We start from the raw sequence: 18,254 nt of genomic DNA on the forward strand, positions 1-18,254 counted from the left end.
CACGTCCCCTCCTGCAGACACACTCTGTACAACATCAGGAGGACACGTCCCCTCCTGTAGACACACTGTACAACATCAGGAGGACACGTCCCCTCCTGCAGACACACCCTGTACAACATCAGGAGGACACGTCCCCTCCTGTAGACACACTCTGTACAACATCAGGAGGACACGTCCCCTCCTGTAGACACTCTGTACAACATCAGGAGGACACGTCCCCTCCTGCAGACACACCCTGTACAACATCAGGAGGACACGTCCCCTCCTGCAGACACACTCTGTACAACATCAAGAGGACACGTCCCCTCCTGTAGACACTCTGTACAACATCAGGAGGACACGTCCCCTCCTGCAGACACACTCTGTACAACATCAGGAGGACACGTCCCCTCCTGCAGACACATTGTACAACATCAGGAGGACACGTCCCCTCCTGTAGACACTCTGTACATCATCAGGAGGACACGTCCCCTCCTGAAGACACACTCTGTACAACATCAGGAGGACACGTCCCCTCCTGCAGACACACTCTGTACAACATCAGGAGGACACGTCCCCTCCTGAAGACACACTCTGTACAACATCAGGAGGACACGTCCCCTCCTGTAGACACTCTGTACAACATCAGGAGGACACGTCCCCTCCTGTAGACACTCTGTACAACATCAGGAGGACACGTCCCCTCCTGTAGACACTCTGTACAACATCAGGAGGACACGTCCCCTCCTGCAGACACACTCTGTACAACATCAGGAGGACACGTCCCCTCCTGTAGACACTCTGTACAACATCAGGAGGACACGTCCCCTCCTGTAGACACTCTGTACAACATCAGGAGGACACGTCCCCTCCTGCAGACACACTCTGTACAACATCAGGAGGACACGTCCCCTCCTGTAGACACTCTGTACAACATCAGGAGGACACGTCCCCTCCTGTAGACACTCTGTACAACATCAGGAGGACACGTCCCCTCCTGCAGACACACTCTGTACAACATCAGGAGGACACGTCCCCTCCTGCAGACACACTCTGTACAACATCAGGAGGACACGTCCCCTACTGACTCAGAAGGCGACTGCAGGTTCTTGTCCAGGCTCTGGTCATCTCCCGCCTTGACTCCTGCAGCTCCCTCCTCGCTGGACTGCCTGCATGAGCCATCCGACCTCTACAGCTCATCCAGAATGCAGCAGCCCGACAGGTCTTCAATCTACCCAATTTCTCCCACAATGCACCGCTCCTCCGCTCCCTTCACTGGCTACCAGTGGCGACCCGAATCCGCTTCAAGACTCTGGCGCTGGCGTACCGAGCTGTTTGGAGTCGTAGCCTCACTTATTGTAAGTCGATTTGGACAAAAGCGTCGGCTAAATGAACTGTTATGTCATTCCGACCCCACATGAATGCAGCTCGACTGCCATCTCTTGCAATGTTAACAAGGTGAAACACAAGTCGTGCATTTGCCGCCGTGATTCGGATCCGCTCCAACATTTAACGTGTTCTTCCTCGGCTCCCGTTAAACCTTTAAAACAAGTCTCATGTAAATCCTGAGCGTAGTTCTCCCGTGATCCTGCTGACAGACGAACAAACAGAGACGACAGACGAAACCTTGTCGGCCGAGGTGATAACTGCTGAAGCAAAGGTGTGTCACTCACCTGGCTTCATCTAACGATGCACTTCCTGTATTTACCCCCCAGGTGCAAAGTGATGCATTGGAAATCAAACAGCTCAAACTTGAAACAGAAATCTCTGAATGATTAACACAAAGCAGAACTTCCCGTCTGAACATCCTCGTATCCAAAAATAGATTTCTAATTGAGAAAGAAGGTGATGAGGCTGCGTCATCCCCCCCCGGACGGTTTTCCTGCCGCAGTAAATAATATTAAATAAGTTCCCGGAGAGGAGCAGCACATTCGCGACAAATTACAAGTTGAATTGATATCAGACTCTCCCTCAGCTGCAGCGTTCATATCTTGAAGGTCTAAATGGAGTTTGAGAATATTTCCCTTCCTGACTGTCATCAGGTGCAAACACTGAACACAGTAGAGGTGGACACATGATGATGTTTGAGTACCGTACTTAAATACAATCTTCATGCATTTATCTGACTGCAGATTCTGTTTGTACGAAATATGTGATGAAGTTGTAATAAATGAGCTCTACCTTTACAAAAACCTTCTTCCAAGTCGGTAATATTAATCACATTTTACTTTCGCCACTTTAAGCACATTTGATAATACTTCCTGCAGTCTGCACCAGCGTCCGTCTACCCCCCGTTTGGATATATGGTAACATTTATAAACTCAACATTGATATTTCCTTCGTTTCCTTCGGCTGCGATTGATTTTCTCGGCTCGTCGTTGCTTTTGTGCTGAAAACTGAAGCAAAAGCTTTTCAGACTCACGATCGATTTATGAATCAAACAACATCTGAAGGATCAGATTAACAATTAACTGCAAGTCGTCTCCTCAGAGTTCTTCCTCAACCTTCCTCTTCAACCTTCCTCCACTCTCTCACACACACACACACACACACACACACACACACGCACACGCACACACCTCAGGGGGCCACTTACATAACCAGTACACAGATCAGGAGGGGGAGGTGCGGGGGAACGAAGGGGAGGAGACCAAGTTGAATGAGAGGAAACCAACATTTAAGAACTCACATATAATATATTCTGGTACAGTTACTGTGTCAGTTTTACGCTGTAACAAAACACTGAATGAATCAGGACTGTATGTGAATGAAATGCTAAAAGAAGAAGAAGAAGAAGAAGAAGAAGAAGAAGAAATGCATAATCAGTGCAGTTTACCTTCCTGGAATATGTTTTCTACAAAGGCCGAGAGGACGCATGAGTCACGCAGATGTAAAATACTTAGCGTACTGAAAATGCACGTTTTGTTTTCCATATCTCAGATTAAATCCACATATCTGTGTGAGGTTATTAGGATTGTTTGTCAAACGATTAAATCAGTTCTGCATTTCTTTATCTGGCATCTGCATAGCATGACATGCAGCTTGTGTTGCATCAATTAAAGCTTTAATCTTTTAGCACAAAAACATAAATTAGCCGTAGTGTGGCAGGCGAGCAGGGCTGCACACCGTTATGCAAAGAGAACAGGACCGTGTGGTTTCTCTTGACTTGCAAAGTCAACTCTTTCATTGGCCGTCCTTGCATTTTGCCCGCTGCACAAATGATCACGCAGGGGGCAAAAATGTCTTGGCTAAATTTAGCAAAGGTTGCGCCGTCATACTTTACAGGGACAGGTGACAAATGCTAATACGGCCCAACTGTGAAAGACTACTTCTACGTTCTACCTCTTCCCAGAATATTGAATGTCTTTCTGTAAAAAAAACCTTTTTCCCCGAACATCACCTCGTCTTCTCCCCCCCCCACATCTCCTCACCCCTCCATCCTCTCTGCTTCGCCACATTAATCTCTCATTAGCTGCCCCCTTCCCCCTCTTTCTCTCCAGCCTTTCTTCTCCCTAACAGTAGCCATTAAACACACACAAACACACACACACACACAAACACACACACACACACACACACACAGGTATACATCGCCGAAAGGCCTGCACATTTCCACCCGTGCATCAGAAGAACCTGAAGACAAACGAGGGGCACGGGCGGCCATTAAAAGGGCAGCACTCTGGAGCAGAAGAGCCCGTCTGCAGCGATAATAGACTTGAACAGAGCGAACATGCTATACAGCCACATTATTTACCTACTGACGCACACAGACGCTCATAAAACACAAATGCGAGAGAGTTTTTCTTACTCAGGAACAGACCAGGAGGGCATGTGTTCACGTGCGTGCAGCAGAGGAGATGTAAGGTCTCCGATGCTGCATGAGTGCGTACAGAAGCACCGGCTGCTGGCGATCTGGATCTGGAATGAGTCAGAGCGCCAGGCTGAATATAAATGACTCAATGCAGATTAAGATGTCAGTGTTTCAATGAAGGCGAAGGCAGGGGCAGCATGTAGGAAGTCAAATGAACTGCCTTCCACCCCCACAAGTCTTTTAAAACCTTTGTCTGGGCGTGTGGTGAAGAGGTTAGCACGGGAGGATCAGCTGTGTGAATGAACTGCAGATGAAGAGGTGGCAGTGAGGACTCTGCAGCTGCAGCGCAGCATCTTCTTTCTCATCTGACGCTATGCATGAAGGGAGTTTATAATACAGGCAGATGTAATGTACTCAATGTCCTTATTTAACTCCCTAATCGTCCTCGCATCGTCTTTCCAAAGTTATGCATAAAATACAAACAAACCTTCAGCGTACCTATAGAGTCATGTTTATCACACACCTCAGTGGCTCCACTGCTCGCTGGCAATTTAGCAATATGTAATGCAACTTGGGAAACTGCTGCCATTGGTTCTATTGGTTCTGATCACACACACACACACACACACACACACACACACACACACACACACACACACACACACACACACACACACACACACACACGGTGTGCAAACTGTGATGGATGTTTTCAACAGACAGAGTTGTTTGCATCCTGAACGGACGGTTTATCGCCCTGTTGGATCTAATTTTAGCAACATTTCCACATTTCTAGATCTCAGAAAGACATTTGGTGAATATAATGTTGTCTTTACTGATGGCTGAATGGAATATCCCGAGTTGTTAAGTAGAACATGAGTACCACGGTCACAGTGCATCAATGTTCGCTTATTTCACTGGAGATGTTGGAAACTCTGGTGCACACGCTGCTGCTGGAAACACCTGGATGTTCCCTCTGAACTCCCAGAGGAGACCATTGAGTTCAAGGACTCACAGACTCTAACAGTCACTCTGACTCTGATGCACATCAGCAGCGATGGCAGAGATCCATGAAATGATCGGCACGCTGCCTCCGTGTTTCATAGTAAACCAGGCAGTCTGTCGTCTTGGCATTTTAATTTCCACACATCAGAGACGAGGGATTCTTAATACCAGTTTACAGTTTCAGACAGACTGAGATCTGCATCCAGTGTGTGCATGCTGTAAAGAAAACCCATCCTCAGTGAAATGTGAAGTAAGTGATGCATCACGCAGCATTTCAACATGTCACTGCCCACAGCTGATGTTCCTGCAGGCCAGTCAGTCACACACGTGTTGTCACCTGCTGTCACCTGATGGCCTCTTTCAAAACGCCAAAATGCAGCTTTTCTCATTACGACAACATCCGGATATGGTGTCTGAGACATTGTGTGCAGACAAATAACTCCAATTACGCCCCCTCCTCACTGACACTGCCTTTTAAATCAAGACACAGCGAGTAAATACACTCATTTACCATTAACTCTTGATCTGCCAAAACCAACGTCAGATCCTGTCTGTGCTTGTAAGTCTTTAAAATCAGCTCACAGATATTTTATTTGACATCTTCTTACAAACAGGCATATAAGGTACATTTAGGGAACATTTGGTGCTCTGGAGAGAATTTACTGGACTGGGATTGACTCAAAATCAATTACAGTTTGTGTCCGTGGTAATTAAAGAACCCAGTGAAACGTTTGTTTAAAACACAACGACGGCGTTATAGCTCATTAAGATAAAGTAAGACTTCGACTATCAGTTCATTGTTGCTTTTTGGATTTGTTGACAATAAGATAAATACATAATACCATCAGTCAGATCTTTAAACACCGCTGTGTGTAGAATTGTTGCTACACTTGGATGGAAACCAAGATGACCTTTTTATAAAAAGTGAGCAGAACGTGGAGCTCTAACACAGTCGGAGTAAAGGAGCTAGTTATAGTTTTATAACCTAATAGATAAAAACATTTACATGTCTCACAACAGAAGCACAGAGTTCAGCCCCACAGATAAATATAAAGAACACCACCGCTGTGACGCAGAGAATAACAAATGTCTTGACCATTAACCAAAGTGTCACAATTAGCTTCACACTGATACATTATTCTCTTTGAAAGTTGTGAGAAAGCCAATAAGATAAAATGCTATTAGTAGCTTTACATCAGCAGCAGCTCCGCTGTGAACTATACACTTAATCAAACAAATTAAAGAGTATTTATCAGCGTCTGCAGAACAATTATCAACCACAATGGAGAACATACAACAGCATTTGTCCCCGTCCTCCTACCAATTGTCCCCATCAGCCTTCCCGACAGCGATGTGAAAGGTCTAATCTCTCTTCACAAATTAGCTGCGTCTCTCATCTCCCCTTCCCAAATGTACGCAATGCCCTTAAACGTCACATGGTAACGCTGCCTATTCATAACCATTATCTCAGAGCCTTTGATAATGGAGAGAAGCAGCGAATAAGGAATAAAGACACTTGGTAATGTAAAACGGGAGGGAGGGAGGGGGGAGCAAGCGATGTGCTTCGATCTCAGATTCCCCCGCTGGCCCTGAGCTATCGGAGCCATTGATTGGCTCATGTAATTCTGCTCTGATTTGGCTCGGCCAATCAATGCGGTGCAGACTCACTTCCTGTGACTGTGCAGCCATTAGACTAGAGGTGAAAAATCCCAAAGCTTCTTCTGTTCCTGGAAAATATAGAGTTTACACCCAACGCACGCCTCCACTACAGAACAACTGCTGCTCTCGCATGGCAGCGGTCACTGAGCTCCTCTGACTCTCACCGCCTCGCTTCAGCGTCTGCATCGACCCGGTCGACACAACACGCCCGCTTCGAGGCTGGTGTAACCTTGCATGTAAAATATAAGGAAATGCAAAAGGATCATTGAGATAAAGATGCTTCCGATACTGCGGCGCTGCTCTCTGATCAACACAGAGGAGATACTTGGTGTGCAAAGTATCAAGTAGTAACTTGGATCTCGATCATTAAGGTTTCCAAAGTATTTTTAAAGTAAGGCCACATTAATATTCATGCTCTTTCCCACAGTCCACTTCATATATACTCTCAGCTGTATATTTATCTGTGCACATATACAGTATATATCACACTGCGATTCTTTTAATTGCTCATCCTATATAGTCTATAGCCTACTAGCCTTGTGTTTATAACCCTCTGCTTTATTCTATCTGCCGCTGGAACAACTCATTTCCCGACAGAGATCAATGCATCTCCATCTACTGTAAGGTCAGTATAAACCTTATAGATGCATTGGTTTTAGTTATAAACGCATTTGAAGTCAGAGTCACACCTGACATGATGTCAGAGTCACACCTGACATGATGTCAGAGTCACACCTGAACATGATGTCTGAACATGATGTCAGAGTCACACCTGAACATGATGTCAGAGTCACACCTGACATGATGTCAAGTCACACCTGACATGATGTCAGAGTCACACCTGACATGATGTCAGAGTCACACCTGACATGATGTCAGAGTCACACCTGACATGATGTCAGAGTCACACCTGAACATGATGTCAGAGTCACACCTGAACATGATGTCAAGTCACACCTGAACATGATGTCAAGTCACACCTGAACATGATGTCAGAGTCACACCTGAACATGATGTCAGAGTCACACCTGAACATGATGTCAGAGTCACACCTGAACATGATGTCAAGTCACACCTGAACATCATGTCAGAGTCACACCTGAACATGATGTCAGAGTCACACCTGAACATGATGTCAGAGTCACACCTGAACATGATGTCAGAGTCACACCTGAACATGATGTCAGAGTCACACCTGAACATGATGTCAGAGTCACACCTGAACATGATGTCAGAGTCACACCTGACATGATGTCAGAGTCACACCTGACATGATGTCAGAGTCACACCTGAACATCATGTCAGAGTCACACCTGAACATCATGTCAGAGTCACACCTGAACATCATGTCAGAGTCACACCTGAACATGATGTCAGAGTCACACCTGAACATCATGTCAGAGTCACACCTGAACATCATGTCAGAGTCACACCTGAACATCATGTCAGAGTCACACCTGAACATCATGTCAGAGTCACACCTGAACAGGTGAAGTCAAGATAGTTGGAGTAAATACCTCAAGACCTTTCAAAACACCTGCTCTCCTCGTCACAGAATGAGAACATTTCTGAAGTGTCTCTCTGGTCATCATACACACACACACACACACACACACACACACCAATTACCAAACAAACATAACAGCACTTCATTCTCTGCTTAATTTAGCCATTGATTTTTCTAACACCATATCACACCACAGATAGTAGAAAAACTCCCACCCCCTGCACGCACACACACACACACACACACACACACACACACACACACACACACACACACACACACACACACACACACACACACACACACACACACACACACACACACACACACACACACTTTCTTTTGCTCCTTCCCAATCTCCTGTCTGTGCATTAAGTATGTAAGTATGTAGCTGCAGTCTGGGCGTGATTAGCTTAGCTTAGCACAAACAACTAGCTTGGCTTTAAAAACACACTGATCAACATCTGTGAAGCTCACTGAAGAATGTGTCTGTTGAATCTCTGCACAAACAGAATTGTAAAAAGGACACGAGGTGCAACTTCTTACTCCAAAATGTAATTTGATCCAATGTTATTAACCCCACAGAGCACAAACAGCACATGGAACAATGTGACTTACAGGCGTTGGTGACGGCGAAGCTGTTGGCCGTCTCGATGTTGTCCACGTGAGGCACCAGGTTGAACGGGGCTTCTGAGGCGTTCGGGCTCGTGTTGTGCAGGAAGATTGCCAAACGAAAGGCAGTGTACTCCTGATCAGTGTTTCTGATGAACAGACCTCCTGAACAGAAGGGGGAGAAACACAGGTCTGATGAGGAGCTGGGGGGGGGGGGGGGGAAGAATCCACTCACCCATATGTTTAATCTTACGACCGGAAGTTAAACTATTTCCCAGCAGCACAGGGACGAGGGAGTGAAGTGAAGGCAGAGACGTGCAAGAAATGTAAAGAATACAAAATAAAAGGTTCAATTGTTGCTGATTTGTTATTTTATACCTTCACTGAACACTTGAAGGATTAAAAGATCTCCTGGGGAGGAAGATCACAGTGGAAGTGAAAGCTCTCCTCTCAAAGGTCCTGATTGTGAAGGTGTTTAATTATGAATGAAAAAGGTCAAGCTGCCTGTGGTGCTGGAGGAAGAGTCAGGAGGATTCATCCTCTGGGGAAGATGAATGTCAAGATATGATATGGAGATTTCAAGACATGTCACTGGACACAACTTTGACCTGCTGGTTCCACTCGAGGAGAAGTCAGGTGATCATTAGGATTCATCCTTTAAGGACGATAAGCATCTGAACCAAACTTCAATCCACCCGAGTTTTATTGAGAGTTTTGGTTTGGTATAAAAGCTTTTTACCAAACGTGTATTAGTGTTTTAGTAGCTGTGGTCCGAGGGGAACCTCTATCATGTTAGAGACTGCTGACGGGACACTATATGGAATGTAATAAAAGGTCAATATTGGTCTAGTAAATCCCTATTCAGTGTTAATCCTGCAGCACAACTCATGAATCCTGAAGCTCCACTGGGCTTAGTGAACACGTAGGATACAGTTTGATTGGCATGTAAATCACCTTTGTTTCTGCAAGCAGACAAAGTGAAATAATATTCATGGAATATCCGTCTGGATCAACGCAGCTTTATTTTAATGCATAAGCAGCTCCAGTGTCGAGAATTAGTTTTGCATCAGAGATAAGACTTTGCTCTTGGTTTCCCTTTTTTCTTTTTCACATTAAAGCCATCTCCATGTACAAAGATCTCGACGCCGCTGTTCATGGTTGTGCAAATGTCAGCGGTGTTTTAGGTTTGAAGCACTTTGCTTCACATTTGAAAATCTAACTGTAGAGGACGAGACAGTAGAAATGTCACTTAAAGCAAAATGCCAGCGTGTTCTTTTTATGGCTGACCTCTTTAAAAAAACTAAACTTTGGAATATTTGACTTCTTTATGATGCCCACTCGTGTAAATTATTTTCCATATTTTTGAATAGCCCCCGTAATGGTTAGAGAAGTTCATATCATTTCCACCATGATGGCTTCGCGTCGCATTGACTCAATGATTTCAATCATCTCGGCAACCAATCAGCAGAAAAGCTCTTTACACATTTCAACTTATCGTCACCGCTGATAACAAGAGGAGAAATCAAGCGTCGACCTAAATCCTACTTATTCAGCTACGACTTTCCCTTCTGTTAGATGTGACTCTAAATGAGATTCAGCGCAGCCGTGCACCGCAGGGGGCCCAGAATCTGAAGTTTCTTAAATGCCTTGTTGTTTGGCAACAAACTCCAAAGAGCCCGTTTGTTTTTGACCTCAGTTCCACCTGGTATACATTATCTGATGTTGGCTGATGAACACAGACGACTGCAGCCAGCAGGTGTGGAGAGTGATTTCCTGTCACGCAGGTGCAGAGTACGTGCTAGTCTTTGTCTTTAGGTCGAGGGAATGCGGTGTACTCTCAAGGTGAGGGTCACATGACAGATGAAAACAGCTGACGGTATCTACTTTACAATAGCCTTGATAACTACGCTAATGTTAGACGAAGGTATTTAGAGCCAACGGAGAAGCTGAGGACGTCGTCTTGCAGGATGTAGTGGTCCCTCGAGTCTCAGGAAGTGATACGGACGAGAGGATGGGGTGGTGTGTAGCTGACATGTGCTCGTCATGTGACTGATCTCAGCTGGTCTAAGGTCTTAAGAGAGTACACACACACACACACACACACACACACACACACACACACTTTTGGTCATTTTTTACGATTTCTATCCTGATGCAATGGATTAACTTCCTGTCAAAAGATGTCACCACTGCCTTCTATGAAATGCATGCTGGGACAGGCTGCAGCCCCACCATTACACCGCAAATGAATGAAAAGCGGGATCTCTAATCCTCAGGACCCGTCGTCACACGTATCACTGGTGTGCAGTGAAGCATGTTGGCCATGACTATCTGTGCACTCGTTTCTGTGTTGCAGACATGTGCAGTGTTGGTCGGAGAGATGTTTGCCCTCTCTGCAGAACTGATTCAGCTTCGTGGCTGCTGCTCAAAACTATAAATAAATTGTTGAATCAAGTCTCGTGGTTGAGGAAACACTGAAGCTGCACGTTAGCTAAACGACAATGAGAAGTGAATCAGGAAAATATGTCTGAATTTGCAGAAAACACCAGCAGAAAGTCACACAGCAGTAGTTTTGCTTAAATCAGCAGCAATATCACTTGAATGTTCAGCATGATGGCCCAGCAGTTGCACAGATGCAGCTTTAAACCCCCACCCAGCTCAAGTGTCCTCAGTTCCAGGCGTGCTGTTCTGTAACAGACCCAGGACCCCTGACCTCCCCTGGAGGGGCCGGGGATCCGAGTATCACGTTGATATAAAAGGACAAGGAGAATCATTTGAACAGCTTGTCATTTTCCATCAGCCTGACTGGTGCTGATGTGCCTCCACTCCGCTACAAGTCGGGGTGCACAAAAAAAGTCAGTTTGAGCAAATAGCAGAGATAAGGTTTTAACACCTTTGACGGGATAAGAAAAAAAACTATTAAATTGTGAAGATTTGTAACCGGAAATAAAGCACAACTGCTTTTGTGATGATTGGTTGTTTGGGAGGGCTGTGATTCTCAACAACTGGAGGTTACAGTTTGCCCTTCTGTTCATGCCCTGCCTTTAAATCAACCGAGTCATTCTGCCTGCTGCTCGTGACATGAAAACCATGAATCCATCACCTTCATTTCCTCCCACACTGTTAATTTGTTCACTGGCAACATGCACATGTTTGCAAAATAAAAGAGTGCAGCAGGGGAAAGAGGAAGCAGTGGAACTGTAAGGCCTGTGGGACCGTGGCAGAAGGTTTATTGCAGCACGAGCACCGGGGTCTGCGAGAGTGTTAACAGCAGTCAATGCACAGGGAATACACACACACACACACACACACACACACACACACACACTTCTTTGCTGCTCTGATCTGCTGCAGTGGCGGAGTGCACTGGGATACTCTAGCCTGCAGATACAAAGCGCATTAGGTGTGTGTGTTAAACATGCATCAACAGAAAGCAGCCTGTCTGCTGGCGATATTTTAGAGAAGAAACAGACCGCGGAAGGAAATCAACAATTTCCACTTTAGTGCTGAGGTATTAAATGGCAGGGCAGAGGGTTATGTGCAGACAGGTCGTCCACACATTCATTCACATGCTTAATTTTCTGGTTGGAATGAACATTAAAGGCTCACACACTCACCGATCTGAACGCTGCTCGGGAAAGCACCCATTGTCAGTCCCCAAAAGCCAGAGAATATCAACAGAAACCAGTCGCCAGAAGAAATCCTCATTTTGTTTCGGTTATAAACTGATGAGAGACATCGAGCAGGTTTAATTAACACCACCGGGGCAAAAGCAACATCACAGGGCACAAAAAAACCCCAGAGATTTAAAAAAAAGAAAAAGCAAATGTCCGTTAATGATCCATGTCTGCTTTGGATGGCTGTTTCTTGGATATCCCCACGCAGAGCCGCTCGTTTGTACCGTCAAAACTGCGTCCGTCCGTCCGGCGCTGGAGATTTTGCGCACAACACCACCAAGATGAGGGGGGGGGGGAGCATCAGCCAGCGGCGGCCAGTGCGTCTGGATGCGGCTCAACTCACATCACAGCACTAACACACATGCGCCTTTTACGCGACCGGGGCAGGCAGGAGGGGCGTCAGTCAGTCCGCTCAGCACCGGGCGGCGGAAAAGTCCCCGCAGAGAATTTATCTCCAAACTTATAGAGCTGCTGATGCGAACACACACAGTGATGCGTGCGAGGACTGCTGGCTGACAAGAGGCGTTTGTTTTTTGTGACACATTAATACAGACATGCTCGTTTTGCATGAGCAGATAATTGTTCTTAACTCTGACACGAGACTGTTCTTTTCATGCTCATATCATTTCACACACAGCCTTTTTAAAAGGAGCCATTTAAAATGCATTAATTTCCAGAATTAATAAGATTATAATGCACGAGCTATAATCTACAAGGTTTGTTGTCGGTGGATTTTTGCAGGATTAAAATGGCTTCAGTGGATTATTTAGTCTAATTGATCATGTTTCACTCGGCTGTGATTGTAAAGTGCCTTGTCTCATTAAGTACATGTATAGAATCACTACCTCAATAAATACAATGGAACAGCAGTCCTGATGTATAGATACTCAGTCAGTGTGATTCATTGTTACATTCAAAACTAAACACAAAAAGGTTTTAAAGGACACATTTCTCTAAACCCTTCACACGAGGCTGTTAAAGGCTTCTGTAAAACAGTAATGATGTTCCTGCAGCTGCAGTTCCTCTGACGGCCACTAGATGCTGAGTTCAAGAAAACTCTCTTAAAACTGTCTTAAAACAAGACTTCCCTGCACAACTGCCACTTCATTATGTACACCTCGCTAAAACTAATGCAACATATTATGTAACAGTCCTGCAATAAATCCTTCAGAAAGTGATGAACGTTATGGTCATTTTGACGGGGGCAGTTTGGCAATGTTGGCATTATAGTTTACTTCAAAAGCACGGATACGTTTCATATCAGCCTCGTGCCACGCTTGCAGAAATGCACAATACCAAGTGATTACCGGCTGGTTAGACTTAGAAAGGCTACCGACATCAGGTCACGTGACTCACTGACTTGGCGCCACATGACATAACGGTAAAATAACAGCGGCCTCCTGGGTGAAAGTGCTCGTTTGATCCCTGAACACTTCCTTACATGTTATATTCCTTATTATAACACGTTACTGTCATTAACGGTTGCTCGCTGTTCTGTGTCTCTTGCTCTGACCAACGCTCGTTCTACACTACTTGCAGAAACATTCAACGTATCTGTGGTTTGCAGAAACACCAATATGTTTTCATGGCGACTGGGCTGTGTAGTCAAGAACACCTAAACTGAAGACTCAGTCAGGAAGTCAAGACCGAGACCAGCGCAGGGAGAGTCCCGGTGGTGCCGTGTGTTTTCTGTTGGACGCTGTTTTGCAGATGAAGCATTGGAAGCAGGGAGTTTTACATCCAATCACAGTAATGATGTTGACAAATAAATCCGACAATGCACAGACAAGCAGTTTTGGTCTTGACATAAAATGCAGAGTCCTCTTTGTGTGAAACAGAGACAAGGTCGAGCGAAAGCACCATCGATTCTGAAGCGAGAGACCAAACTCGAGTACTAAAACACTGTTTCTATTATTGTGTCCACCCCGTCTGGACAAGGTTAGCTTAGCTTAGCATAAAGACTTTAGAAACAGGGGCAAACAGCTGGCCGGGCTCCTGAAATGTCGCACTGTTCCTTTAACAAGAACGGTTTGGTGAAGTAAAACTTTGTGACTTTGATCAAATATCAAATAATCTCAGTCAGCAGCATCGCCTCAGAAATGTAATTAAGATAAAGTCATTTGGAAGTTTTGTCAGCGTCCTCTAAGGAGAAATGAATACCAGCGTTGTGAGACAGGAAGTGCGAGCTGCTCTCCTCTGGGTGATGCTGTTAGAGCAGGAACCACGAGAGATAGTGAAGCTGCAGTCGGCTCAGCTTCTGCTGATCTGGAGGTTTGTAGCCGCCTCAGGTAGACCTGCTTGAAAATGAGTAATTATGTGCGAGACACTGTTGGAAGCGGAGCAGGAAGTTGATTTTGCGTGTGTGGATGTGAGAAGAGCTCGCCGGCTCCAACAAACCTTCATCGTTTGAACTGGAATCTGTAAAAACGTCAGTTCAAAAGGAGGATCAGCACACGAGGAAAAAAAGAGAAACTGTTTAAAATTCAGGACGTGATTCTACAAGACAAGCTGCCAACTCTAATAATATTAGAGTTGGCAGCTCAAACTCCCCGTCCGGAATCTAATTAAAGGAAACCTTGCCACAGAAAAGCATATTGATATTTATGAGATTTTAAACAACAGCGCAGGACATGTCTGCTCCTCTGCTCTCTGTGCTGAACGTCTGAAGCAGGTCGCACTTATGGACAATCCTCCCATCACACACATTCACCAAAATATCATATTTCTCTAACAAGTGTGACCAACCGACGTCCTGCAGCCGGCTCCTTTCACAGATGAAGGCCATCAAAGGCGGTTGAAAGCGAACCTTCAAGCCGGGATAAAAAGATGTTGCACACACACTTCCGAAGGTCAAGGATAAACACACTTTTATTCAGTGTTATATTTGCAGCTGCAAAGGTCTGATGTTCCCACAGACATCAATAAAGATTCATTTTACTTTCACCCTTTGAGGAAATGCTGCTGACACTTCCCAGAAACTCATTTGATTCCAGTGGATACACTCATCAGTCTGTCAATACTTCATCACAAAGACATTACTAATGTAATGCTGCAGCGTGAATTCCATCTCTGCATAAAAAAACAAACCACTTCTAAAAGTGATCACCGCACCGAGTGTGTAGCTTTGTTGCTACGAAGCAGAACGTGTCTCACTGTGCAACAAATGTGCACAACGCAAATCGTCCACCACGGACTGTTGGGCAGATCTCTCGCTTCATAATTGCAGTTCTTGGAATTTGCATCATATATATATATTTCTCTTTTTAAATATTTACTTTGGAAGCACTTAAGGATACCGTGTGTGTGTGTGTGTGTGTGTGTGTGTGTGTGTGTGTGTCCCAGTTTGAGGTTGTGTGCAATACAAATGTAGAAGAATCAAATGTCTTCACACTCGTCTCCAACACAGTCCCATTAAAGCAGAGATCTTCCACAGTGGAACACGAGTAGGTCTCTGTTCCAACGTGTGACGTTACGTATGTTACGCTGTATTACAACAAATGCTTCAGCTTTCCACAAATAAAATGATTTTATAGACTTATAATATGTGTGTACATGGGAGCTGACCGTGGTGCTGAACGTGCATTTATTTAAGAAGTATAAGTTAGACGTACTTGTACTTGACTTCTCCTCCACTACATCGCAGAGACAAACACTCCACTACATTTATTTGACGTATTACAAATTATAAATCGACTAATACATTATGATGTATTTTTAAAGGTTAAGCTCCCCGGCAGTAAATCAAGTAATTAAACGGAGCTCCACCTTCTTCCCCCGCTGCAGCAGTAAAGTGATGTTTACACATGAATGCATTAATAATTAGAATCCAGTGTAACAATGAATGATTCTGAAACGGTACTCATTACGCCGTTCTGCACAATGACTACTTTTTCATTTTGCTTCTTTAAGTATATTTTGATGCTTTTGTACTTTTACTGAGATAAGATGTGGAATTAAGTATTTTTACACTAGTTTTGCTCCCAAATAATTTCATCACTGCCGACATACACATAACTAAATACAGCGCCATTTTTAAACACATTAATCTGCACACACACACACACACACACACACACACACACACACACACACGCATCATCAGCCCTTTCGTGCATGCAGCATGTGCACAATGATATCAAACCTGGCAACCCTCCCTGTGGCTGCAAGACTGTGATGCTCGGCATCACATATATACATATACACACACACACACACACACACACACACACGTTATCTTGTGGTCATCCCCAATGACAGGAATCCATTTGAAGAACAATAACTGACGCACAGACTTGTCAATCACTTATAAAATATGATTACAAATAATCATAAGAAACATCCGTTTCTACTGCATCACTGTGCTAAACGGAGTAATGGTTTTGTATTCAGGGACCTCCCTCCTGCACACGTCTCACCTCATCCCTCTGATGCATCTGAAACAAATGCAGCTGATGCTTCTATAAGTGTCACGGTTCGGTGACGGTGAGGACCCAATTGCAGGACGCAGATGATTATTTTAACCAAAAGAGAGCTTTATTGACAAAAGCTAATAAACATACAGAAATACAAAGTAACAAAACAAACCAATCAGGACACGAGCAGGACACGAACAGACTGACATGGGCAGGTAACACACAAAACACAGTGGGGCAGACAGGGATAAATACACAGACACCAAACGAGGGAACAAGACGCAGCTGGGGGAGAAAGGCAGAAACACAAGAGCGGAGTAAATGGACACAGGAGGAACCAATCAACAATCACAGAGGGGAAACACACAGACAGGAAGTACAACTAGACATGACATAAGGGGGAGTGAACACTTCAAAATAAAACAGGATATACAAAAATCCAGACTGTGACAATAAGTCCTGATTCCATCACCTGCAACTAGCTGAACTTCTAAACACTGAAATAAGACGTTTCTCCTGTTTTGGGTAAATTCAAATGCAAAGCCGGCTACAAACACTACAAACACTTCTGACCTCCTACAGTGGATGACTTCTCCACCAGCAGTGGAATATGTATAAGGAAAGCAAAATGCCTCAAGGCAACAATATGTTGTATTAAATGTTTCTTATGCTCGTCTGCAATGAGAAGTCTTCCAATGGTTAGAAATAAACATCACAGCTGTGCAGGTTCTGAAACCTGAGGATGTGATCAAGAACGACTTATATCCATGTTGATATAAACAAGGACACTTCCCAAGATGAAACATCAATTTCCTTTAAGGTGTGAAACTCGTCTGCTTTTATTTTGACAGGCTTAAGAGGTAATGCGGTTGTCAGCACAGATTTTGAAGGTCTGCTGATTTAAGAGCCTTTAAAAGCTGATATTCTGACGTTATGATCTGAGGTATTATTCATGTCTTTACAGGTAGATGTTCATGCTGTTGTGAAATGACTGACACACATTACAAGCTGCAAACAAACTCCTGCACTCTGCCACCACCTGAGGGTCACAATGAACCCTGAGTGAACTGAGACCAGGATGAGATGTGTGTTTGTGCACGAGGGTAACTAAACCCTCATGCACGGGAGCAAAGAGGGCCTTGTGGTCAGGAAATGGATATCTATCGCTCATATGGTATATATCATTAGTAAACTTAATGAATAAGACATTGATTATTAAGTCTATCTTAACAGTATAGTTGGAGAGCACCGGGCCCAGGTGCTGCCAGCTGGAGCGACCAACACGTCCAGATACCTGCTGCCTCAGAGACGAAGCACGACGTATAAACAAGCCAGAGCGCCGTCACAACACGGTCTACAAACACATGCATGTGACTCCTCTCCTACGCAGCGGTCCCATGAAGTAAAGGTGCTTCATGTTCTCTGCTTTAATGGAGGGCAGTAATGTGACGTGGAAGTGAACACAACACTTCTAGTATCTATTTTCATCCTAACTGCTAATTCCGCAGCGTATGTTCACCTCACATACATTAAAGACTTTGCTTTAATGGATGTGAGGTGAACACCCTCCAACATCACAACCACACATCCGT

The 18,254-nt window shown here is 44.7% G+C and overlaps 1 protein-coding gene across 1 annotated transcript in view; it reads right to left on the reverse strand.

Annotated features, from left to right (window-relative positions):
- LOC115019197 (glutamate receptor 4-like) overlaps positions 1-12,718 on the reverse strand; it is a 93,585-nt gene extending 80,867 nt beyond the window's left edge. Inside the window, 2 exon segments of the mRNA XM_029448632.1 lie at positions 8,580-8,738; positions 12,191-12,718. Coding sequence (XP_029304492.1) covers positions 8,580-8,738; positions 12,191-12,281 — 250 coding nt within the window. The 5' untranslated portion in view covers positions 12,282-12,718.
- Positions 12,719-18,254: the final 5,536 nt, after the last annotated feature.

Source organism: Cottoperca gobio, chromosome 14, assembly GCF_900634415.1.
Source record: "Cottoperca gobio chromosome 14, fCotGob3.1, whole genome shotgun sequence".
Classification (NCBI taxonomy): domain Eukaryota; kingdom Metazoa; phylum Chordata; class Actinopteri; order Perciformes; family Bovichtidae; genus Cottoperca; species Cottoperca gobio.